The 25,835-nt window shown below is 45.8% G+C and overlaps 1 protein-coding gene across 6 annotated transcripts in view; it reads left to right on the plus strand.

The window, feature by feature from the left end:
* ATP13A2 (ATPase cation transporting 13A2) overlaps window positions 1-25,835 on the plus strand; it is a 650,312-nt gene that overhangs the window by 539,946 nt on the left and 84,531 nt on the right. For 4 of the 6 annotated variants that reach the window (XM_085608571.1, XM_085608572.1, XM_085608573.1 and 1 more), the window contains 3 exons: window positions 741-904; window positions 6,688-6,801; window positions 7,328-7,407. In XM_085608571.1, coding sequence (XP_085464697.1) covers window positions 741-904; window positions 6,688-6,801; window positions 7,328-7,407 — 358 coding nt within the window. The remainder of the gene's footprint in view (window positions 1-740; window positions 905-6,687; window positions 6,802-7,327; window positions 7,408-25,835) is intronic. The other 2 variants (XM_085608574.1, XM_085608576.1) reach the window with 1 other exon arrangement.

Genomic DNA, 25,835 nt, shown 5'->3' on the forward strand with positions numbered 1-25,835 from the left:
CCTATCAAATGTCTCAGATACTCCATGTTATTGTCTCTAGAGGGAGGGGAGATTCCGACGGTCTGCCTCTCAGGATTTTTGTTCTCCACCTCATTGTATTGTGTGTCTTGGAATATATTTTTTGCTATTCTGTGTGTTCGATTCTCTCTGCCTTCCTTTCACAATTTTCAGATTTTTTTGTTTTGTTTTGTTTTGTTGTATTGCTAGACTTATATTCTGGTTTTCTTCTAATGACATTGTTTGGATTTTCAATGTCTGCCTGCCACCTGTCACCTTTAATTACGCCTCACCCATTGGTTGTAATTGTTGATCTTTTCAGTGCCTCTTGATTCTCTTTTGTCTCCCTCTCACATGTCTGTTGCTCTAGGTCTCCCTGTTGCATGCTTCTGGCTCTTCAGGTCTCCCTGTTGCATGCTTCTGGCTCTCCAGGTCTCCTTGTTGCATGCTACTGACTCTCCGTGCCCCTCTGTTGCATGCTTCTGGCTCTCCAGATCTCCCTTTTGCATGCTTCTGGCTCTCCAGTTCTCCCTGTTGCATTTCTTGGAATCTCAGTGGCAACCTAACATGCGACTCCAGTTCTTGGCAGCCACATGGCTTTTCTCTTTCTTTGCATTTACCCGTTGCTCTTCTCTTATTTTGTATATCAACAAAGCCTGCCAGATGGGTCTCAGCACCTTTGCCTGGATGTGTGGGACAAAGGATGATTTACTTCAGTAACCCCTCTTCCCTTTTCTTTGAAGGTGATAACATGCTAACAGCTGTGAATGTGGCGCGTAGCTGCAGGATGGTGGAGCAGAGTGAGCGAGTCATCTTTGTCAGTGCATCACCTCCTTCTAACAGCAAGCCAGCATCTCTCAAGTTCATATTGTCCGAATCCATGATTTCACAGCCGTCATGGACAGCGGTAGGTCTCTTCTCCCTCCCCCTCCCCACCAGAACAGCGGTCTCATAATTCAGGCACTCAAAATTGTCCACTCTGCCTAGTCTTCTATAGTCTCTGTTGCCTAGTGTTTCCACAAAACCTCTGTTGGCTGCAGAATCTGTAATACTTCATTCTGTTGGCAAATCTTGTGTCAGAATTAGCCTCTTCCTCCTTCACCTGGGATGCAAGATTGTTAAGCAATTGAGTCTTATTTCGTGTCAGGTGAGTTAACCTACATGCTCCTCATCCGTAGGAAGAATCGCCTTTATTGCTGCTGCCTTGGAGCTTCCCAGAACAGATTCTACCCATGTCTGTGTATGAACCATCTTAACTGGCCTCCCACAGAATGGAACTTAGTGTCTTCTGAAGCCTGCAGTTTAGTGATTTCATCCCTGACTCGAGTGTGAGGCTTTATGCAGGGGACATGGAGCAATCACTGTTTATTTACAAGTGTCATTAACCACAGGTGTTCTAAGTGCACCATTGTAATTGTACTCATTTGGACAACCGAGTTATATTCCCTTTAAATACCTAACTCTTCACAGGCAGCAAACTTGATCAGCACTGGTTTACTCTAGGAGGTGATTGGAAACAGCGTGCCACAGTCAACAAGATATAACAACTGTGGCCTGTGAGTTCTAGTTCTACAAGCAGAATGCAATGCATCATCTGCTCTGCGAAAATACCCAGGGTCTTTTTGCTTTTTGGATCATTGGCTTTGAGTGTCTGTGTTACACTGAGGCCTCTTGAAAAAGCTCAGCCCAAGAATGCTCTGGCTGAAATGACATGCCTCTTATGTGCTGCACTGCTAATGTTGGCCTGGCTTAGTCGTAGCTAGATCACTTGGCTGACTCTGATTTGTAGTCTAAATTAATAATTGCCATATTGCACGCTGACTTTATTTGTGCATGCATCCTATTGCGGAATTGAGCTTTTTAAAGGCAGCAAGACAAGCGGTCATATGTAGGTAGTCAGTGGAATAAAGGGTGCCCCCATTTATTTACCAGTTGCTCTAGATGAAAATTCGGAAGAGAGTGGTGCGCGGTGGGGGGGGGGGGGGGTGAGGTGTTTTCTGTAAAACTTGTAAAAGAGAGGGGGTGGCAAGGTGTTTTCTGTCCCCAACCTCCACTTGTAACAAGCTGTTGCCATTGTGAAACAAGCAGGAAGTGGGATAAGGGAGGGGGTGGCAAATGGTGAGCACTTTCGCGGCGGCTTTGATGTTCTCAGTGGCCGCGCGGCTCACTGAGAACATCAAAGCGGCCGCGAAATGAGCTTTTGTAAACGGGGGATTTGAAAGTGCAAACTAGTGCTTTCAGGCTGCCAAATGGTGCGCGCGCCCGGCGCACATGCACTGTATTTGGAGGCCTGAAAAGCACTAGTTTGCACTTCCAGATCCCCCTTTTACAAAAGCTCTCGCGAGAGCAGCGCTAAAGCGCTGGGTCAGGCGAGACCTAAGAAGTGCTTTCTCGGACCGGAAATGAGGCCTTATCTTAAGCTAATAAGCCAAGGGGAAAACTGCTAGATGTGAGACATCAAGGCACTCTGAGAACAAAACCCAGGAGTTAAGAGCATCCTGCTGGCAAAGAGGTGTCAGCGACCACTGTGACCAGCACTTTTACAGGAAATGGTCAGCCTGGACTCCTTGTCTACATCGATCTACAAGAAGTCTTGGTCGATTAACTCATGAAGAATGTCTCTGTTCGTGCTGGAATGGAATCTTTAGTTTCTGGGAGGACGTTTAGCTGCCAGAAATACTTTCTCTTTTTAGTAATTATTCCACCATATGGAATGTTTCCTAGACATCTGTTGAATTAAGTGGCTAGAAAGCACATTCCACATACACTGACTCGTAGTGTAGCTAAAGGTGTTTTTTTGTGGGTAACACTTTTACCATGATATAGTCATCTTGAACCAATACTACGAGGTGTTTGTGTTTTTTTTTGTTTAAAAATCTAGCCATGCTGGTCTGATATATAGAGTGCCTTCATACTGACCTAACTTTCAATTATTTGGAACAATCCGCTGCACGTCTGCTTTGTAGTTAAACCCACATTACGTGACTTTTTGAACTGGACAAGTTATTTAAGCTTCTACTAATTACATGCTGTTGTGTCCAAGGGGCTAAATCAAGGCCCATTCTTGAGTGCAGTCTCTCTAGCTGGGTCTGCTTCCCCATGCAATCCAAAAACCAAACCCTAAGGTGATCACTGACTTCTAGGCCATACATGGCGTTACCCCATCTGGAACCAGGCACTCTTCCCACTTGACAGCTGCTGCCTTGCAGACCTTAACAGGTCATATCACACTTACCAAAAGAAGTGTATTGCCCTTTGAAAAAAGACGTATATGGTAAATAAAGGAAAATCTGTGTATGAACTTCTGGGAACGTCTTGAAGTTCTGGGTAAGGTCTTAAAATTTTAGGTTCAGAGTTGCAAAAGGTGTGTACAGTCTTGACAAGCTTGAGCCTACATGGTGGACTGACAAAAAAAGCTCTCTTGTGGCCTTGAGAACAAAGGCTGAGCATGAATGAAGACTTAGAAATATTCCTCCTGAGGCAAAACATAAATATGTGTGGTTTGCAATAAGATGTGGTGGCCAGGACTTCTACGTTTTCATGATGCCTCTTTTCTCCTCTTTACTATGGGATGAACCTGCAGAGGTGCAATTGGACAGAGTCCCCAGAGTCGCATTGAAACCATCTAATGTCTCTCTAAGAGTGAGGGATGTGTTTACCAACTTTTCTGTGTGTGACAAGAACTACTGCTGTGCAAAATGCTGTCAGAAGACCCACCCTTCCAAGGGCACGTATTCTTGAGACCCACCACTTCTTGCCATCACTGTGCAGAGATTTTGTCATTCTAACGAGTTAAAACTAGAAGGAGAGTAGAATGCAGTAGAGTTGGACTTTACAATTTGAGAAACCACTCGAAGTGAAAAACAAACTCCAATTTCACTCCACCAGAGAGGAGGTGGTTGAATCCTTTAACCTTTCTGAAATTCTGTTTCTATCTCCATTCGATTTAGTGCATAAAGCTTTCTCTTTGTATTTTTTCATTCTCATGTTCAAGGACTGCAAAAATATTTATTATCATGACCTTTGTTCCTGGTTCTGATTCCACAAATTAATGGCTGACTGCAGCTAATGTAAGTCGTGGATACATCACTTAATGACTCTGTTGGAAAAACACACTCCCACACCGGAAGGGTGGTGGTGGACTTCCCGAACACACTGTGGTAGCTTGGCTCGAGTGGTCAGGAAACAGGCACCGTGCTAAGCATACGTTATACCCATACAATAACCATGCGTGCATCCGTTCCAAAAACGACTCTACACCGTAAAAATTATGAAAATATCTTTCTTTATCTTCTTTTTCTCTTAGTTGCTGATTAGATAAATAATTACACAATCACAATATACAAACTTTTTAAATAGTGCAGGTCAACTAAATACTGGCTTAATGATTCAATAAATAGGGGTGATCATAAATATTAAAGACATAAATATAAGTGCAGTTAATACAGGCAATTAAATATTCTGAGGCAATAAATACTGTAAACCAATAAATATTGTGCATCAATAAATACTGTGGACCAATAAATACAGTGAAGCAATAAATAGGTTAAATACAATAAATACAGTGCCCCCAATAAATAATTAAAAGCTGACAGTGACACTCATATAATCAGATCACATTTGAGATTACCATGGGCTGAATTGGCCCAGGCACAGCTTGTGGTGAGGTAGATGGCTTGAGGGTGTCTACTCCCTGGCTTGGACAAGGCTGAGGCCTAAACTGAGGTAGATCAAGGGGGGATTCTAGAGATCTGGCTTTCCCACTCTACACAACCCCACTGAACTAGTCTCAGCTCACCCCTGGCACAGTCAGGCTGGTTCCAGCACCTCCCTAGCCCTCAGAGTAGTCTCTCAGGTCTCCACAGGGCCTTAGGCGCCCTCTACTCCACTTACTGCCCTTTTTCTGATGCTCCGACGCCGCTGGAGTCGGGTCGACGCCGTGAGGCGGTTCCGGTTCGATGTCGGCGGCCTCGGCGCAATGTCAGTTCTTGACGATGCCGGTAGGCGGTTCCGGTTCGATGTCGGCGGCCTCGGCTCGATCTCGACCTCCGATTCGATGACGTCGGGCAGTCTTGACTCGATGTCGACTTTGGGCGGCTCCGGTCCGATGGCGACCTCGGCTTCGATGACGTCGGCCGGCCTTGCCTCGATGTCGACTTCCGGCGGCTCCGGAGTGCGATCTCCACTCCCGACCTCCGGTGCTCCTCTCCTCAGGTTCCCGGCGACTCCGGAGTGCGACCTCCACTCCCGACCTCCGGCACGATTCTCCTCAGGTTCCGGCGACTCCGGAGTGCGATCTCCACTCCCGACCTCCGGCACGCTTCACCTCGGTCTCCGACGACTCCGGAGGGCGGACTTCACTCCTCCGATGACGCCGCTCACTCGACCTCGGGTGACTTCCTCCTCGACCTCTGGTACTCTCTACGACCTCTGACGGCGCCCTCTCTCGACCTCTGGCGGCTCCGGGTACGACATCTGCTTTTCCAGTCAGCGCCGCTTCTCCACCTCGGGCTCCAGGTCTCAGGCTACTCGACGTTGGACTCCAGGGAAACCAATATTCAGGTCAGGATCTTGCTGTTCTTTGGTTCTAAGGCCTGTTCCTGCTGTCCAGGTCCTTAGGATGGTTTTTCTTGCTTCTTCCCACACAGGGCTCCAGGCTGGGCTCAGTCAGTAGGGACTAGTATCAAGGGTGGGTTTATGGACCCCACTCCAGGCACAAGTTTCCACCCCTGCTGCTTCACTCCTTCCTCCTTCAGGTTTCTGCTGCTCTCCCTTCACCAGTCAGGTGGCAACTGCCAGCTCCAACTGCCAACTCTCTGTCTTAGCTTCCCAACATTCTAAACCGCCTCCAACGGTCACAGGGTTCTGGAATGTTCTGGAAGGTGCTAGTAGGTTCCAGTGGATGCTGGTGATGTCACAGGTGGCCACCATTTTGTGCTCCAGGCCCTCAGACAGAAGTTTCAGGGGGAGATAAAATGGCTCCCTGAATCTGCATCAACACTACAAAAAGTCTGGTGGTTCCCAAAAAGGAAAAATACTAACAGGGCTTGAGGCAAAAGTGGGACAAAATAAATAATGATGAGGAGGGACCACCCAAAGGGCTGACAGGTCTAACAGACTCTATATGAGGAGTTGCTTTAAGGTACACAAGAAAGTGATGGGTAGAATGCTTAATCTTAGCCACTGGTAGTTACTCTGGACCACATTCCAGCCCATTGTTCTATTGGGTGCCACGCCAACCTCAGCCCAAAACCAGCCCTATGCAAATTAGTCTTGATCCTGTACTGCCATACAAAAAGGGGTGGTCAGTAGTGTAATCATTTAGCTCCAAGAGACATCCGAATAAGAACATGTTAATTTTCTCTCAATGTTTATTTTGTATATTCACAGGCATGTCTGCAGACTGGTGGATAAAACATCTGGAAAAGCAGAGGGTCATCTAGGGGAGTGGGGTGCCATGTGGATAGTGTGCATAGAGCTGCATACCTTTGGTACGTTAACTGCTTAAAAAATAGATCACAAGACACAGGGCATGTGTACTACTTAAAATTTGAGGAATTATAAAGGCTTACTGTAGGACTATGGGAGATCCTAGGCAAGGACCTATTCTGAATTACACCCACAAGTGTGTCATTTTGTGGGTGTGACATACCTGTATGGTGTCAACATATATATATTTTTTTATTTTAGCAGAACTTATACCAGCAGGAGAATATTGCGCTGGACCATGGCCCCTACCACCTTGCACTAAATGGGAAATCATTTGCTGTGGTGTGTGACTACTTTCCCACCCTGCTGCCTAAGGTGAGTTAAAGCAACGTTGCATCAGTTAATATAACACCTCAGTCTGTACAACCGCTTGCAGAGTCAGCAGTTTTTCAATATTAAGACATACAGATGAATGGTAAAACTAGCAGGTGAAAAAACTGTTTGGTAGGAGATGTGCGTTTTCCCACACCTTCATACAATTTGCACACTTTCCTACTGTGTTCCCACCCCCTCTGTCACACATTCTCCTCTGGCATGATCCCAAAGTTATGTTGTCCTTCCCGAGGTTTGGTGGACATTCCAGAGTCAGTGAAACTTAAAGTGCTATCTTAAAGCTTGCTTTTTAAATTTTTCAGAGTTGGTTAAGTATTTCTTTACACTTTTTCATTGTAAAGCGTTTGCAGCACAGACATCTTTTGACACTCCCATACTAACTCAAAAATGTGATCTAAAGGCCTGATTAAGAGTCTAGCATTCACTTCAGTTCCATATTAAAATATCTGTATTCGTCTGCTCAAGATTTCTATTGCAACTAATTGGCACATCGCTCTTACCTCCTCAGGTCCTAGTTAAGGGCACTATCTTTGCCCGCATGTCTCCTGACCAGAAGACCCAGCTTGTACGCAGCCTTCAAGCTCTGCAGTAAGTCTCTCTAGTATACACACAGCCTTCTGTGAGCATGGCTGTGAATGAAAGAGATGGAATTCTTCTTGAAGCAAATGGTGGAAGTTGAGTGAAATGCCTTCTGCTTAATCTCTTGGAACGTTCAATTTCCTGTTATCTGGGCGGTAAGAGGGACGGGTTGTTTACTTTTTAATAATTTTTTTGTTACTGAGGAAATGATGTAGCATTACAATATAGGCCTGCTTATTGGAAAAATAATAGAGTTCTTCAGGAGGGTAACCCACCCCACACGTTTATCACAAAGGCCTAAAGTCCCCACCAAAAAGCCTTTTAGATTAGTAAAAAGTAATCCAATAACCTTCATGCAAAACAGAGCAGGATAAACCATATAAAAATCTCCCATTGTGGCCAGTACCACATAACCATTTATGGTATGAATGTGGCTCATCTTCAGAAGTCTCAAGACACCGTTTTATAGTATTCTTTCTCAATATCATTACATCTAACTGCAGATTTCTCACCTTGTGAATACCCCAAGTGCCAGACTCGATCCGGAGATTTTCTAGCATGTGGTGTTGTGCGGCTGCTCATCTACTTAATGTCAGCCCCCATCCCCTCTCCCAAGAGGTTGCCCTGGAGCCACATAGAAATGCCACTCCTGTACGCTGATGTCAGTTCTCTTTTTCCACATCTTTGAACGCGGATCCGGAACTCAGTTCCAAAAGCCTTACTCATCTTTGACAAATATTTGCTCATGTTTTTTTCCAGTATGCAAGAGTACATGTCCCTACGGACTGGACTGTCACAAACAGACGTCTATGACAGATCCCCACGAGGTATGTCATTGGTGTTCAAGGTCATTTCACCACTCTAAGTCTTGCAAGGAATGCGCCAAAATAAACCCCCCAGGCGATCTTTGATCGCAAAGCCGAGCACTGATGGAAGACACATATGTCCCTCTTCCCATCGAAGTTGAGGTCTGCTCTCAAGATTGTTGCTGCAAAAGATCTTCCTCGCCTTTGAAATCCTCAGGTTAGTTGAAGTAAAAGAAAATAAAGAAAACAAAGCAAGACTCCTCCCCATCCTTCCACTTCCGGCCAGAAAGTCACGTGGTGCCTCTGTCTCAGTCCCCTACCAAGGAACCTATTCCCCATCTTATTATGATGCACTCAGTATTCCTGGGTCAGTTGATGGCATTGTAGCAGATAGAGGCTTTCTAGGAATCTATGCTGCGAATATTTGGCACCCTTCCAGCTCCCGCCGATGTGCCATCAGGCCTCACAGATCTGAGGAGGCCTCCAGATGTAAAACTGTCAGAGAATCCGTCCTCAACACAGTCTGTGCCTCTTGACTTGCGGTATTTGACCCAACTCTGAGGCTGATGCCCAACTCAGCTTTGATTCTGGCGCTAAGATCCACACTGGTTCCGACCACATTGATGCTGTGAATGCTGTAGAGTGACCCAATTATTTTGTACGACTCTGAAACTAATCTACAACGACATCGACAATAGTCACGTTCTCCCAAGTCCCAATGCAGCCAGTAAGAATTCAGACTCCGGACATTCCCATTACCTAGGGGTCGTTAATAAGCACCCCACAACCTTTTTTGATCAGATTCTGATCACAGCCAATATGGCCTGGGTGATGATGATGGGGATGACGAAACCCGCTGGTATGATGATGAAAACCTACTTATGGATTACAAGAGGCTATTACTTTGGATGCTTTCCCTAACCCAGGTTTTGGGTTCCTACCCAGTGCCTCAACAGAAGAATCTGCATCATTTGCTGTACTGGTCAGTCATGCAGCCGTACTTTTAGATCTGCAGCTATCATCCATAGAGGTTACAACCAATGTCTCGACAGCAGTTATGCAGCCGTGGCAGGCTTCGACAAAGGTCCCTCATGGACCTGTTAAAGAGCACATTAACTGCAACTTGCTCTTGCCCATCTTAAATGGGCTATTGGCGAGTCTCCACCGACTTACCCCATGTGACCCTGCTTTCCTCACTCAGCATCCCACACCTGATAGACTAGTGCTCTACAAGTAGGGTGACCCCAAACATGTTCCCTACAACTCTTCCTGATAGAGTGTCAAAGTGTATCAGGTCATGTGGGAAAAAGATGCTTTCCTCAGTCAGTATTGTCTTTCGGTCTGTCAATGCTAGATATCTCCTTGGACAATGCTTGCATGCATTGTGAGACATGGTGAGAGATCTTGCCAGCAGTCCCAGATGGCTCCTGCACCAACCTACCATAAATCATTTGGTGTGGCTAAAGTGCAGCAAAGTATGCCATCTGTTCAGGACTAGACACCGACTGTTTAGACAGGGCTGTTGGTACCAGCATGATGCTTCGGTGCAACGTGTGGATGAGATGCATTTATTTTTTGTTTGGTGTCCAGGCGTCATTAATGGATATGCCATTTGATGGCAGCTGTCGATTAGGAGACAAAGCAGACTCTGCACTGAAGTGCTTTAGAGAACGCAGGACCAAAGCGCACTCCCTTGACCTTTCTGCACCCATGCAACAATATCTCCAACAATTCCACCCCCTTTTGAGGCTTCGAAGTGGCATGGCTTACAGACAACATTAAAGCCTGCCACCTCAGCAGCAGGCTCCACATTCCTTTTGAAGCTTGGGTCAGGGATCCAGCCGACAATGCCCAGGTCAGCAGCCACAGTGTACTACCCAGTCCTCTGCCCCTCCTGCTTCAGCTTCCAAGCTGCTTTAGTTTTACCTCAGAAGCATATGACCACCTTTTAGCCGGAAGGATGTGTTTTTACCTCCAAAGGTGGCAAAGCATTACATCCGACAAGTGGGTCCTCCAAATTTTGCAGGGATTCTGCACATATACAGAACTACACGCAAGAAACCAGGACCTCAGTGTATAGTGGTGTACCAACAGCCCACCTTAGTGCCCGGAACCCCAATTCGACTAGCTATAGTGTCTCATTTGTTCTCCGTACTACAGCAAAGATACCAATGATTAGACATCCTAGAACATGTCACTCCAACTCTCTCAGGAATCGCGGGAGCAAGAAAACTCTTTCGCCAACTCACTCATACTTGTCCACAACATAAGTAATCAGAGCCACGGTATAGTTTAAAATGTTTATTTTAGCTAACGTGCTCTATAATGCAGTACACAAGCCACTACTAGCAGCAAAATGCATAAACTCAATATAGTGAGCATTGTTACAATTCCATAAAATACGAACGGGGATATAATTTTATACAGCTAGTGGAAAAAAGGCCTAATGTGCCTTGCCACCCTCCCCGTGCTAGGAACTAGTTTATAATAATTATAGAAGACCTCTGGGCTTTGTCAGGGGGACCCCATACCTTCAGGTTTAGATGCAAAGATTTACATCTTCGGACAAACAGAGCTCTTCTCTTTGCAAAGGTTTTCTCCTAGTGCCTAACATGCCTGCAAAGCCATATTAAAAGCACTCGATTTTCAGTAGTACAGCTGTAGTATGTCTAACATGCGTTGGACTGACCAAAGCAAATTAACACAGCACATTGTTTTTCAACCTTGAACGCTGTGCGGACGAAGACCAAAGAGTACAGCAAGAAACGTGAAAGGTAGATGGTTCCCATGTGAGCGAGCACAGGCAGAAGATTTGCAAAAAAAAAAGTCATGTAGAAACTTGTGCAAAAGCGGCAACATGGCAGCCAAGCTTATACTAACTTAGGCTAACTTAGCAATGTACGAGGTGAATCCCATATCCCCACTATACAAATAGTCCAACAGGTTTACACTCTGCCCTTCTTGTCCGACTTGCAGCATATTCCATCTACATCAGAGAGCTTTCGGGGGGCCATTTGCCCATTCTACAGCTTGAAGTCCAGGCTCTTTTGGACAAACATAGCGAGGGTTCCGGCATTGGGAATAGGGACTGGAAGTCCCTATTTGCTGGTGCTGAAGAAGGGCGCTGTCCTCATCATTTTTTAGATCCTCGCCCTCAATTTCTTCCTGAAAAAGGACAAATATCTAAATGCTCACGCAGGCCCTGGTTCGATCTGTCCAGAGCCACGACCCTGGATGGGGCCACAGGATCTGCAGGATGCTTATTTCCATATTCCCATCATGCAGCCCCACAGGTCTTATCTGTGGTTTATGGTGAACAAAGAGCATTGTCAGAGTTTTGTGCTCTCCTTTGGCCTCACTAGTGCCCCTCAGATGTTCACAAAAAGTGATGGCTGTGGTCACAGCACATCATCAGTAGTTGGGTATACCAATCTTACCCTACCTTGACAAATACCTGTTGACACCTGGCGTGCGACAATTGGTCGTGGACCACCTCTAGACGACGGCAAACCTCTTAACATCTATGGGGTTCTCGATCAATGTGAAGAAGTCACACTTGACTCCTTCGCAGATGTTCCCATTTTTCGGAACCATTTTACATACTGTGCAGTTTTGAGCCTTTTCACCATGTTAACGATTCCAGGACAATTTGGCTATCATCCAGATGTTTTCGCCTCGATCCTAGATCGCTGTGAGTCTCTTGCATCCTGCTTGTTGAATACACTGGATGTGGCATGTGGGCTCTGCAATGGCACCTCAAGTCTTAGTGAGTTCAGCACCAACAAACCCTGTCCGATTCCACCCAGGATTCAGAAGAGACTGCAAAAGACCTACAGTGGTGGCTGCTCCGCTGTAGTTGGACCAATGACAGAGGTCTCTCCTTTTCCTACCCAGAGTTTACGGTGGTGACAGACGCATCACTGCTGGGTTGGGAAGATCACCTGAGAGAGGAGTTCAGAGGACTCAAGTCTCCAGCAGAGGTCTGGCACCACATCAACTTGTTGGAGTTACAGACCATTTGCTTAGAGCTGGAAGCCTTCCTTCTGACCATCAAAAGGAGGCTGGTTCAGATTTCCACAACAACACCACTGACATGTGGTGTTGCAATAATCAAGGTGTGGTGGGCTCCTGTGATAAGAAGCTCTCCCCCTCTGGAAATGTCTTCGGGGCATTTTCCTGACTGTGAACCACCGGGTGGGATTTTTTTTTTCTGATGTAATTTTTTTTTCATATAATGTTTTAAAAATAAAAATGTACAACATTAACATTCCAACAGTGTAACGTAGCATTACCCCACAGATGCAATAGACCGTTCCCCTGGACCCACTGGCAGGTGGGACTGTGGGGGATAGTTTTAACATACCACATCATTAAATTTATAATCAAAAGCACATACCAACTTGGCCCAGGCCCTGCATATGTCTCCTTCTACAGCCACCCTCTGGAGCTCGCATACTCTTGCTGTGTCCACACATCTGCATATAGTACTTTACATACAGGCTGCCACTCCAGGGGTCTCTATACTTTTGATAGGGGGTACTGGACTGTGTTCCCAATCCTCTTGCGCCTCATCCACCAGACGTTCCAGTATCTCACCCCAAAGTTCTACTCGTCAATTTGAACCGTTTTCAGTCTGCATTCCTCCGCTACAGCCCACTCCACAAGTCTGCCAGCCATTTGTGTGACAGAAAGAAATGGCTCAGGTTTAGTCCAATGGATAGCTATGCCTCTCCTAGCTAATACCAGTCCCTGCAAAGCAAATATATGCCTCATCGTCCTCCCCTTTGTGGGGGTTGGTAGGAGGGCAACCATACTCAGATGGACTGTGAGCTCAATCCGGGTGCCCATAATCTTCCGAAGGTCCCTCACCACCTTTGCCCAGTAGTCCCCCAACCTGTCACAACCCCATGTCATGTGTAGGAAGGTAGCAGAGGTCCCGCCGCACCTAGAGCAGTCCTCCGAATGGGCCGAGAAGATCTTGTGCAGGCGCTGTGGTGTAAGATGAGCACGGTGCAGATAAAAGAACTTTGCTAGCTTAAAGTGTGTGTTGCTAGCTGTTTCCTATACTTGTGCTGGCGCACACTTCTATTCCCTATCCGTAAACACCTGCTGGAATCTTTGAATGCTAGGGTGGATGAACTCAGCCAGCGATGCCTAGCAGGTCAAGCTGTGTCAAGGCTGATTTGCATATTTCTGGGTGGCATTGTGGGAAAAAAACAGCGGACTGGGCTGCAGCACTGGACGCCAGTGGTTGAGATTAATTCAAGCATCCTACAAATCACTTTTTTTGTTTACTTTAGTGCAACTGGTGTGCCCAGACTTGGGTCCCATGCTCACTTTCCTACTGGAGCCAAACTGATCCCTGCTGGAGAGCCCCAACTGGGGGTTGATCATGTTCAGTTTCAGAAGGATGATTTGCATATGGCTTGGTCTAATCTGATGTGGTGTTGTAGGCAAACATGATGGCACAACCTGTAACCCTAAGTAATTACAAGTGGCTAAGATTTATGCAAGCATCCCACCAATCACTTTTTGTTTACTTTAGCAGAGCACGAATGGCAGTTACACCCAAGGTGGCACATGGTGGCTTTCAGCAATAGGGAGAACCCTGGTTTGATCTCGTCGCCACTGCTGAGGGTGCTCAATGTTAACACTTATGTGCTGAAGTTCAGAAGAAGACTCTCCCTCAGAGACACATTCTTCCTAGAGTGGAGCACATGACTCCTGTATGCTTCCCTGCCAATGCCTATCCATCCCAGAGTTCTGAAGAAAATCTGGAATGACTGTGCCCAAGACATCCTAATGTCTTTGGATTGAGTGTGATACCTGGAGGTCTTGGGCATTAGCATTTATCCTCAGATCTGGCTGTGTCTTTGGGAGATCTTCTGTCGTAGGGGCAGGGCAGGCCTGAAGAGTCTACACCTCCATGAATGGAAATTTGAGCGGCGGCTGCATTCATCCTCCCTCCCAAAGCCGCTTCCACCTCAAAATTTGTTTGCGCTAAGATAGGTATGTGGTCCAGTGTGGTTGCTGCTATATGGACCGATTACAGGCAAAGCTTTCGGATGTCTTGCTTTTTGTGTTGTCTTTAGCCCGACTTGCAGTGGGCACTGTCAGAGATTATTTGTCAGCCCTTTTGGTCATTTTGCATTTACCGGGCCAACTTCCTTGTTTAAGTCACCTTTTATATGTTTTCTAATAGGTTTAGTACATATGTTTCCACCTAAACCCTTTGTGATACCTCAGTGAGACCTCCCACACTCTCAGGACTGTTCAGAACCACAGTGACACTGTTCTTAAACACTGGTCTTTTCCTCACCATGGAGCTGAATCCAGTTTTGAAGAAGATAAAGCTTGAGTTCCTGATTCAAACAGCCAACCTTTTTGAGGTAGAGGAATATTGTCAAGCCATTTTCAGTACAAACCTATTCACATCTGGGCTGCTACCCAAGGATGGGCCTGACCTTGCTGCGTCGGTGATACCAGTGACTGATGTTGCCGGACTCTGTGCCTCCACAGGCTCTGGCCTAGGTTCTGCTTCCGAAGAGCTGAAGAACGTCTTACCTATGTTGGCATTGGCTCGTGTTCCTTTTCCACAGCCTCTGACTTTATCACATTTGCCCCCTTTGGGGCTGATTTTAGGACAGCTTGCCCCTTTGAAGTCAGCTGGCCTTACCCAAATAGCAAAAGAAAAAGGTTTTTGTCTGTTTAGATGGCAAACATCTCTCACAGTGCCTCCTTATGGCCCAGAAATGGTCCTGGGTGATGAAACCCCTTGGGCACATCACACTGCTTTTGATACACTCAATAAGTATTATGGGTGCACGGAGAAAATGTTGAGAACCTCATTCCTATTTATAATTCCGATGTTGGAGTTTACTTGAACCTCCAAAATGCAAGTGGCCATGATACATCACCAGAAAGGGACAATATTTAGCCTTGAGAGATTCTTTTGGAAGGCATCTGTTCTATTACCTCTTTAGTAATGAAAGCAGTGGAGATACTGTAATAGTCCCTAACCTCTGCTGAGCTGAAGTCCTATAATTAACTGAAATCCTGCAGCCATCCTCTCTGACTTTGCAACCATTGCTGTCAGTTAATAAATACTCTTGCACTTGTACTGGCTGCCTAGGAGCAACCTGGGTTGGACTGGCAGTCCACAGACAGATTGTATTGTTCCATGCACATGTGCCTTCTGACCCTAAATTTCTGTCAACACATGCTTTGCCATAAAGCTAAGTGGCACAGACATCTTCTGGCAAATTACATCTAAATTCTATCTCATTCGCCGCTATTCCTCCTGATCATGAGTCGATGGTACTTGACTCCATGACCATGTCTTTTCTTGAAGCCACTCTTCATAATGAATGTCACATCACTCCTTAGTCAGTACGTTTACACCTTGTGGGAGATGGCTAAAATGGCTGCAATCAGTCTTGGAGACCACATGAAGAAGCCCTTACCTGACCTGGTCAGTGAGGGCATAGATGCCTCCTAACAAATCTTGAAGTGAAGCCAGAATTCTGCTAACGCAGTGAAATGATCTATGGCAATGGCTGTTACTATTAAAATGACATGCCTTGATACATTCCAACACTAATGGACATATTGGTCGATGGAGAGTGGCATTTTGGAGAGAAGGCTGACTCCTCCCTCAAATGCTTTAAGAATAGTTATGCTACAGTGCACATGTTTGGCTTGGCCTCCCCTGCGAAACAAATCCACAAGCAGTATTGTGCTTCCAGGGCTTTTTCTTGGGCCAACCCTAATGGCAGCGTTCCCAGAAAGTCCAGACCCTCCAGCAGGAGTTGCTCCTTTTGGTGCTGTGTTGGACCTAAAGGCCATAACATGCCAAGCTGGAGCTTCTAAAGTTTCCACTCATCTTCTGATTTGAGGCTGACCTTCATAGGTGCAGTGCTGGACATAACCTGTATAAACATGTTTCCTCCTCCTCAATGGACTGTAGATATTCAGGACATGATTCAGATGTTACTGAATAGAACTACCATTCCAGTTTTGCGAGTCCTCCACTTGCTGGGCCTGATGGCCTCATGCATACAGTTGGTACCACATGATAGATGGGGTTTGAGGAAGACAGCAGTGCTCAAGCATCAGGGAGTCTCACGGTTACAAAACTCACACTCTGTCCTCCCTGATATGTCCCTCCAAGCTGGCTGTGGGTTGTCTTCTCTTTGGCCTGGGGCACTGATCCAGGCGACATAGCTGAACAGGGTCTTTGGTCTGCGTTGTGCCAACAACTGTATATAAATATTCAGTAGTGTGCAGCCCACCTTTCAATGATGGCATTCTCTCTTGCATCTCAAGAGGCACCATTCACATTCTATCAAACACAATTCACTGTATCAACAGACAGGGAGGTGTGAGTTCTTGGACCCTGTGTTTAAGGCCATACGCCTGCAGGCCTTGCAGAGAGACTTCTTCCTGATAGTGGCCCTAGCATGCAGGTATACAAAATGTGACAGCCGGTGACTTGTCTCACCTCTCTGTAGAGCACCTCGTTTGGGAACTTCATCCCAAAGTGATGAACCTGATTTTTCTGTGATTGTGATGTTCATGTGTTAATCTTTTCCACAAGGCCCTGAACAGGAAGTTTCCTCAGTTTTGGGGCACACATTTCCCTCTGAATAGTTGTCTGGGCGATGCCTTAAAGTTCAAGTGGTAGCTGGGTCAGCTTAATGTATTCCAGCCGATCCCACTTCTTTAAAAAGTCCTGCAGAAGTTGTGGAAAGATAAAACACGACTTATCCTGATTGCCAAAGATTGGGCTGGAAGAATGCTTGTCTATTGGAACTCAGCATTCATCCCCTCTTGCTCTTCTACACAAGGTAAACCTATTTTTGCTACCAGGTGGTCGATCCTCCACCTTAATCCTCTGACACTTCAACTGCATTTATGGAGATTGAGTGGTGCCAGCTGCAAACATTCTGTTTACCACCAAAAGAGGCAGACATCAGGTTGATTGACTTTAAAAGCATTGCAAAATCCATCTCTGCTCACCAATGTGTTGCTTGGTGCATGTCTAAAGGCCTTTTCCTGACAATATGCAGTTTGTGCATTTGCTTGCCCTCCACGGCTTGCCAGTTGCTACTGTGAAGTGATATCTGACTGCTTGCCTACCCATGTGTGTCTCTGTGATCAATCATCTGTGTTTTGGTCTCTCTTAGTGTTAAATTTTGTAAAGGTACTTCTATATTTATCACCTTCCCTGCATTTTATTATTCTACAGTGGACATAGTATTTGGTGTTAACATTTTTTACGGCTTCTCTTTTCGAATTGATGTACAGTTGCTCTGTTTGCTTTCTTTGCAGTTGTGTTTTGGCTGCCAAACTTTCGTCCCATAGGGTCAGTGAATTACAGGCCCTTTCGATATGGCTACCGTTCACTGTTTTCATTCTAGACTTGCTGGTGCTTTGTCTTTGCCCTTTCTGCATACCAAGATTGTATCTGCCTTGCAAACGAGCCATTCAAATCACCCTGCGATCCATCTTTCCTTTTCACCCCATCCATGGAGAGGAGAGATTACATGATTGAATTCTATGCATGTTGTGTCTAATTGCATCCATCACACAGTACAAGAGAGGATAATCAGCACTTTGTGACCCTTGCCAGGGCCATGAAAGTTAAAGCAGTCCCAACACATTCAATTTCACCACATATATATTGATTTTATACCTTGACCAAGAAAGTTTCTCTGACTGGCATTCATGTGCACTCCACGGAAACCATGGCAACTTCTACTCCCACACCAGGGGCATCCTAGTGATTGATAATTGCCCCCTCTGTCTTTGTCACACACCTTTGCATAGCATTGCTGGCGCTGGCATTCAGTAATGGATGTTTTGCAAGGGCTTTGTGCCATGACTTCCTTGCCTAACTGTCACTATTCAATACCACATTCCAGAGTGCTTTACATTGGGACTCATTCAGTGAGGAATCAGCGGAAGGAGTATTCATCGGAAGCAAAAGTTATTTGTTTTTTATGTCTTTGTGGGGATTCCTCACTGCACCCCTCTCCTCATGCGTTGGTGCTAAGAATAGTGAGATCCCAAGGTAGGCAAATGTTTTTCTGCAACTTTCTACATATCATAAAAGCACTCTTGATTCCTCTCTGCATGCCTCGATGCAGCGTGAAAAAACATAATGGAATAAGCAATTGTTTTGTTTTCCTTTGAATTCACAAGAAAAATCTCCATGGCCCCAAGCTCCCAAGACAACTGTTGCACCAAGCCTAGACTTTGTAGAAGAACTACCATCTGATGTCCTAGAAATATCCATCTCTTCTATAAATACCCAGACTTCTCACCTCATACTTTCCTCTGCAAAGAACCCACATACAGACTCCTCTACATCTAATCTCACTGGTCCTCACTTTATTAATGTTTTTGTTCACTTCCTCAATCCACCGGTTCTCATTCTCTCCCATTGTTCACTCTCTCTTATCTACCTGTACTATTTTCTCACTCCTTCTTTCCAGCCTTGTCTTAAACATTGTTTTTTTTAATTATTTTTTTAAAGATATTTATTAATTTTTAATGAACATTCACTTACAAGTAGACCAATTTGACACTTACAAGACACCTCGTTACATCTTTCATGCGTCACATTAAAAGATCTTGTGTCAAGATCCCGTTAGTCCAGCACTCTCTATTCCCACCATTGACCCCAGACCTTCTCGAATTTCTTAGGAGAGCCCCTGGATTTGTAGACTGTGTGCTCAGTATTCATACACTAATCCATCCTCATAATCCATTGAACTATTGTTGGACTTTCTTTGCTGCCCCACATTTTGACAACATCCCGCCTTTCCACTGCTAGTGCCACATTACAAAAAAGGGTGGTATATTTAGGAAGAGTTTGGTCACCCCATATCCCCAGTAAAGCCAGCGGTGTAGTCGTAGTCATTGTCAAGTTCGTCTTCCACCATGCTTGACAGACATCCCCTTACCGCGACCAGTATACCCATATTCTAGGACAGTCACAAAGTGCATTTGCTAATGTGCCTCTCTGGCCACAGTTCTGCAGGCATCTATCGTCACTAACCTTTCCCATGTGGAGGAGACAATGACAGGTGAAATATGCTCGGTGCAGTATTTTGAGTTACACCAGTCTCAAACTGGATCTAGTTGCCACCTCCATCAGACATTGCAACACTTCTCCCCATTCCTCATCATATATATATGATGTTTGTGGTTCACATGGGTGCTGTTAGGGATTGTATAATGGCTGTTGTCCATTTGTAATGCTGTGTATGAGTTACAGACTGAAGGCCTGCCTTGTCTTTAGATAAAATCAAGCTTTTCCTTTGATCAGGGCCCACTTCACAAAACTGGAGCATTCTGGTGTGCTGAGGTAGAAATACCTTCCCTTTAAAACAGCTTTCTCTGCTTGTACCAGAAACTTTAATTTCCACTTTGTTGTGCAGGTTTTTGCATGGTAACACAGAGCTATGTTTGACTGTCCCACCTCTAATTCACACATCTTCTTAACCAATTCTGACCAGCCTGATCCTAGATTACCTGCCTGGAAACGTGCACCAATGTCAGGGCAGAGATAAATCATGCACTTTCTGTGACTGGAGAACTTAAAACAAACTCAATCAATCATGTTTTATAAAGCTCGGATAATCACCCGATCCAGGCGCTTACAGACGCCAGAGGCTTATTCGAACAGCCTAGTCTTGAGGCCCCTTCAGAATTTCGAAAGTGAGATGATCTGGAGAAGCGTGGGAAGGCTGTTCCACGTCTTTGCTGCGATGTGGGAGAACAAGTATGGGCAAGTGAAAGGGCGGTGGAGTGTAGTCCTTGGTTGAGTAGAGTCTTGTGTGCGTGGGTCAGCAGCTTAAATTGGCATCTCTTCTGTTCGGAGAGCCAGTGGAGTTTCCTGAGGTGGAGTGTGATGTGGGTTCGTTGCGGAAGGCCAAGGAGGAGTCTGGCTGCGGCGTTCTCTATGGTCTGAAGTCTCTGTAGAAGGTGTGTTGTGATTCCTACGTAGTGGGGAATTCCGGTCAGCTGGTGATAAGGGCTTGTGTCCCGGTGCATCTCATGTGTTGTAAGGAAGCAGGCGGAGGAGACGGCGTTAATCTGTGATTTCCTGGTGAGCTTGTTGTCATTGATAATTCTGAGGTTTATGGTGTGGTTAGAAGGGAGTGGGTGTGGGTCCTAGGTCTGATGGCCAACAGGAGTTGTTTGGTGTGTTGCTGCTGTTGCCAAAGATCAGTACTTGCATCTTGCCTGTGTTCAGCGGCAGGCAGTCGTTCTTTATCCAGTTGGCGACGTTTATCATGTATCTGTGGAAGTTGGTTCTGGTGTGGTCATCGGTGAGTGAGAGGATGAATTGGGTGCTGTCTGCATAGGAAATTATGTTGAGACCCTGGGATCTGACCAGGGGTGTGTAGTAAACTCTGCTCCGCTGGTTGAGTGTGCGGAGTTTTGACACGCCATGTTCTGCTTGGAGGGCGAAGTTCGGAAAAACTTCGCCAACCACAGTGTAGTGGAGTCTACCGGTGCCCATACCCCTAATTAGAGCTATTAGGTGAGGTGCATGTCAGAGATTCTTAGTTTACTCTGAGACACTAGACACTGAGATGAACTGTACTTCCCTCGCCTAGTGTCCGGTCTTCTGAGCAGCGACATCATAGCTTAAGGCAAACGCTGAACTAATGCAGCAAAATGACGCATGCCTGATCATAAGATGGTAACTGTGTAGGACAGCTCTATGTTTCCGCGGTTGAATCCCGTGAGATATGCATTTCCAGTGGAAGTTGGTGACGAAAGGTATGCGATTTCGAAATGAAATTGGCCGCTGGTTTGATGAATGGTATTATCAGAGAAAGATCCTCGTACGCTTGAATAACGGCAAGTACCCGTAAGAAGTGGCAAATGACTTGCAAGAGTACAGGATGCTTGCTTTATTGGGGAGAAATTACAGACTACAGATTTCACTTTTAGGGTGGTGTGGGCAAATGACTTCAGGGCGCAAAAGGACTTCTTTATTTTGGTTAAGGAGCAGGGTTTATGGAGTTAAAAACACGGATGCCCTGCGCTTTACCAAGGCACAAGGACGCACCTAATTCAGATGATAGACTTTAAAAGCCAAAAATTACTTTCCGGCGTCTACGGATGTGAGGTGCATCAGACAGCTTTAACTTTCTCCACCAGATTCCAGCTGGTCCCCTGCTGCCTGCCTGCTCTGTCCTCTCCGGTGCTCCGTTTGAATAAGCCGGTGCAGACTAGAGGCTCTGCACTTCGTCTCGAGAAGACAGCATGCATTTAGGTGAAACATTAAGCAAATGCCTAATGCTGCAATGAGCTGTGCGTTTCCGATGAGCTCTCATTACACAGGCCCTGCTGCTTTTTTCTGCATGCTCTCACCCTCAGCAACGGCTTGACTCGTGTTATCCCTGAGAGGCACTCAGAACACACTATGTCACCACGAGATCTCTTCGTTTGGCTGTGTGTATCTTTTCAACAGTAGCAACTGGCTCGTTTATTGCTCAGCGCCCCTCAAGAATAAATGTCATGCATGGTTTGCTGTAAATTGTTAAAATTATCATTCGTATTAGCCTATATGTCATGCACGTACTTGGCCTAATGTTGTTGTCATCCTGGCATTGCTCTTGTTCCTGCTTTCCTGCAAAAATCGTGTAACATTGGGTGATCAGTTTTGTTCCATGAAACACCACGAGATCCGCCCGGGCCTAGATCAGAAGATGTTATCCAGCTGGGTCATATATGCATTGAGGAGCTTGGGGCTGAGACCTGGGGAACAGCTCGGGTGATCTCCTTGGGTTCAGAGGTGGGAGGTGGATCCTCTGGATTCTTCCGGTCATAAAGGAGTTGATCAATCCAAGGGCGTCTTCATGGATACCGATTTGGTGGAGTCTTTCGATTAGATTGTGGTGGTATATGCTGTCACAGGCTGCTGAGAGGTCGAGGAGGATCAAAGCTGCTGTTTTTCCCTCTGTCGAGGAGGGTTCAGATGTCATCAGTGGCTGCGAATAGGGCAGGTTGGGTGCTCTGGTTGCTGCGGAAGCTGGGTCGGGAGGTGTGGAGTAGCTGGTTCTGCTCCAGGAGTGCCATGAGTTGATTGTTGATCTTTTTCAGTACCTTCACAGAGAATGGGAGCAGGGAGATTGGCCGGTAGTTTTTGAGTTAGCTGGGGTCAGCGGAGGGTTTTTGGAGTAGAGGTTTGACTTCTGTGTGTTTCCAGGCAACAGGAAATGTTGTGGTGGTGATAGTGTTGAGTAGGGTGGTGAGTTTCTTGCCAATCCTTTGTTTGCCAAGGTTGAAGATGTGGTGCAGGCATGGGTCTGTGAATTTCATGGTGGAGGTGGTGTCCTGGGTGAAGAGGATGTTCCAGGTGGTAAGTGTGTGGTTCCTGTTGGTGGCTTTGCTTGCATATCTATCGAAGAAGTCCATAGGTGTGTGTTGGGGTTCGAATTTTCTGCTAATGGTTGTGATCTTGTCGTTGAAGAAGTTGGTGATGTTGCCGCACAGCTTTCGTGAGGATGTGATGTTGTATTAGCTGGCAGCCATATTTTAGAATTCCTTAAAGATGTTGAAAAGTTCCTTGGTGGTGTTGGCGCTGGTTTCAATGCATGTGGCAATGGCTGTCTTGTTTGTTACCCTCAGCAGGTGGTGGTAGAGAGTGAAGGCTGCCTTGTTGAAGGTGTCCTTGCTGGTGCGCCAAATTGCATTTTGATTCTGACTTCTTGCCAGTGCCCTCGAGATAAGATAAATACAAGCCTGTTTGAGCAGCTCCATCATCCTTCACCTAGATATCAGGGATAGTCTGTGTGCCAGTTTAGAGGCCTGAACTCGAGAGTGTCCAGTGACTTTGAGCTGAACTGCCCAGCGAGGACAGGAACTTCTCTAGCCCAATTTTTGATATATGAATGTTAAATGATGCATTTGAGGGCACAAATTCTACAATACTTGATAAGCATGCATTGCCACCCTCCACACTGCCCTTATTTTATTTCTTGCACCTTATTCCACTTTTTTCTCCCTCTTCTCTATTTTTTACTGTCTCTCTCCTTCACTAGCCAATTTTTTCAATCACTACCGCTTCCCACACCCTCTGTCTCGCCGAAGCCACCGAACGGCAAATGAATCACCCACCCACTGGTGCAATAATGGGGTTCAGCAGCTGTACCCAACTATTGGCTGTGTCTGTGATAATACATATTGTCTCAGAGGGGACCAAATGTCTATAAGTTGCGACTTGGCTGGTAAGAGTGTGGAATAGGTGTCTGAAAGGTTGTTGCAGAAGAGTAAGTCCTTGATCCAGCCCTGCGACATTGAAGTCTGCCCTAGTGAATTGCCATTCTGTGCTTAGCCAACAATAGAAGCAGGGCTGTGAAGGTGTCTCACAAGGACAGTGGAAGGAAAATCACTTACCACCCCAATAAGTCTACCACAAGGAAAGGACCAACTATTTGTAGTGCCCTTTTCTCTAACTCTGTAGAATCTCATTTTTCTAAGTATTCACCACAGCACACACTCAATCAGGTTTGTGTTACCTGGCAGGCATGTAGTGAATGCATTGTATACATTTAAATTGTTAGAATCTGTGCCCACTGTTGAGGGAGATGCGTCACTAAAAATATTTTTAGACAGTTTTTGCTGGAAACTCAGCAGCAGGGTCTCTTACCCTCTGAGTTGTCCAGTTTGTTGTCAGAGTCAAATACATAGGGGTGGTGGACACACAGATTATACGTAAATGGATAATGTAAATCTCTCTACCTGGTAATTCTATACTATTGACAGAGTCTGTTTACAAACCTATTAAAAGCTCTTGAACCTGCAATATATATTTTGAGGCTGTCCAGCACAGCCATTTCTCAATAGGATACGGTTGGCTATAGAATCCTGTGTTCTTTATTTTTGCAGTGACTAGTGCTTAACTGGTTGAATATTGGGTCCTATATCAGCCACAGAAAAAGCAGTATTCTGCTTTTGTGGGTTTTTTTTTGTGTATACTTGTCTAAATTTTCTTAATTGTTAATCCATTACTGTTTCTCTTTAGGTGGTAGCACTCACTAGATATTCAATTTTTTGTAATGTTTTGGGGTTGCATCAGTCTCATACTCCCACCAAGAAAAATAATTGACTGCGTGACAGCTTTACACCTGGAGAGTTGCGTTCCAAAATAGAGTAACTTGCTTATCCAGGTGGAGTGCTTCTCTGTTTGTGACTAGGTAACACCAATGCTGCAAGAGAACCCACATACGACACTGACCCACAAGAAAGTGCATTGCAGGTCTCTTCAAAATAGATTGAAACAAAACACATCTTCGTTCTTATTCAGTGTGTCTCTATGTCCTATACAGCATGTTGTCGCTATTATAACTTTAACAAGTTTCTCCCTATTGCGGCAACTTCTGTGACATTTCGGTTACAGCACTCTGTTCAAAATATGCGACATACACGCTGCGCTGGGAACTAGGAGACGACGGCCCGCACTCGGAAGGCACGTTATACTTTACCCGAAATTGCACAGAAGTTACCACGATAGAGAAGCTCTTACCTCTTTTCCAGCCATAGCCTCTTCTCAGTTAGAACCTTAATGCAGTTTTGTGGCATGATGTTTTCCTTTATCGCCATAGCACCTTATGCCCGGCTTCACATGTACCCAATACAGCATTGTCTCTTGGACTACTGGTCTCAAGTGAAGAGTCTATGGGAAGGTCTAATGTTGGCAAATGCCTCGTGTAAAGAAGATTTTACAATCCCCTCCACCACCTGCCACACCATGGTGTGCAACAGCCCTCGTGCTCAGGCCGACACCGTGAGCACGCTTAGGAGCTGAGAAGGGACAAGAACGTTCTTGATCCTAGTTCAGCAACAAGGCCACAGCACGGGGATGGCTTTGGCACTAAGCCAAAGGAACAATTGATGGACAGAATGCTGAACAATTCAAACATTCAACCCCACTCACAAAGATCTAGCTTTAATCCATCATTCTTTTGCACTCCTCACTAGCCCAGTTTGGACCCAGCCATATGCAAATCAGTCTTGACCCTGCTACTTATTGGAACAGTCCATCCCGAACTGCCAAGCCAGGACTCAAAACAAGCACCCTGGGACCAGTTTCGGGGCATCATCTTTTTGTGTTGAATTTTTACCCTAAGTGGGAAGGGTATGCCCACTCATGGGTCCCGTACTCTCTACGCCACCGGTTTCAAGCTAGCCTGGTTGATGAGGGGTGATGCATTTAGCTGGGTCTGAACTGGGGTAGCAAAGTGAGCTAAAGAACAACGATGGATTCAATCCAGATCTTTGACTGGGGGTGAGTGTCTGAAAAGTTTCAACGCTCTGTCCATCATCTCCTTGTGTTTGCTTTGTTCGCCCTAAGTTGGCAGGGTATGCCCAGACTTGGGTCCCTTGCTCACTTTGCCACTGGATTCAAGCTAGCCTGGCTGATGAGGAGTGTTATCCAGAAACTGGTCCCAGGATGCTTGTTTCTGGTCCAGGGAAGACCTGGCTTGGCAGTTCGGGCTGGCCTGCAGCACATGAGGCACAGGGTCAAGACTGATTTGCATATAGCTGGGTTTGAACTGGGATGGCAAACTGAGCAAAGGAACGATGATGTATTCAACCCAGATCTGC

This window comes from Triturus cristatus, chromosome 1_2 (genome assembly GCF_964204655.1).
Source record: "Triturus cristatus chromosome 1_2, aTriCri1.1, whole genome shotgun sequence".
NCBI lineage: Eukaryota > Metazoa > Chordata > Amphibia > Caudata > Salamandridae > Triturus > Triturus cristatus.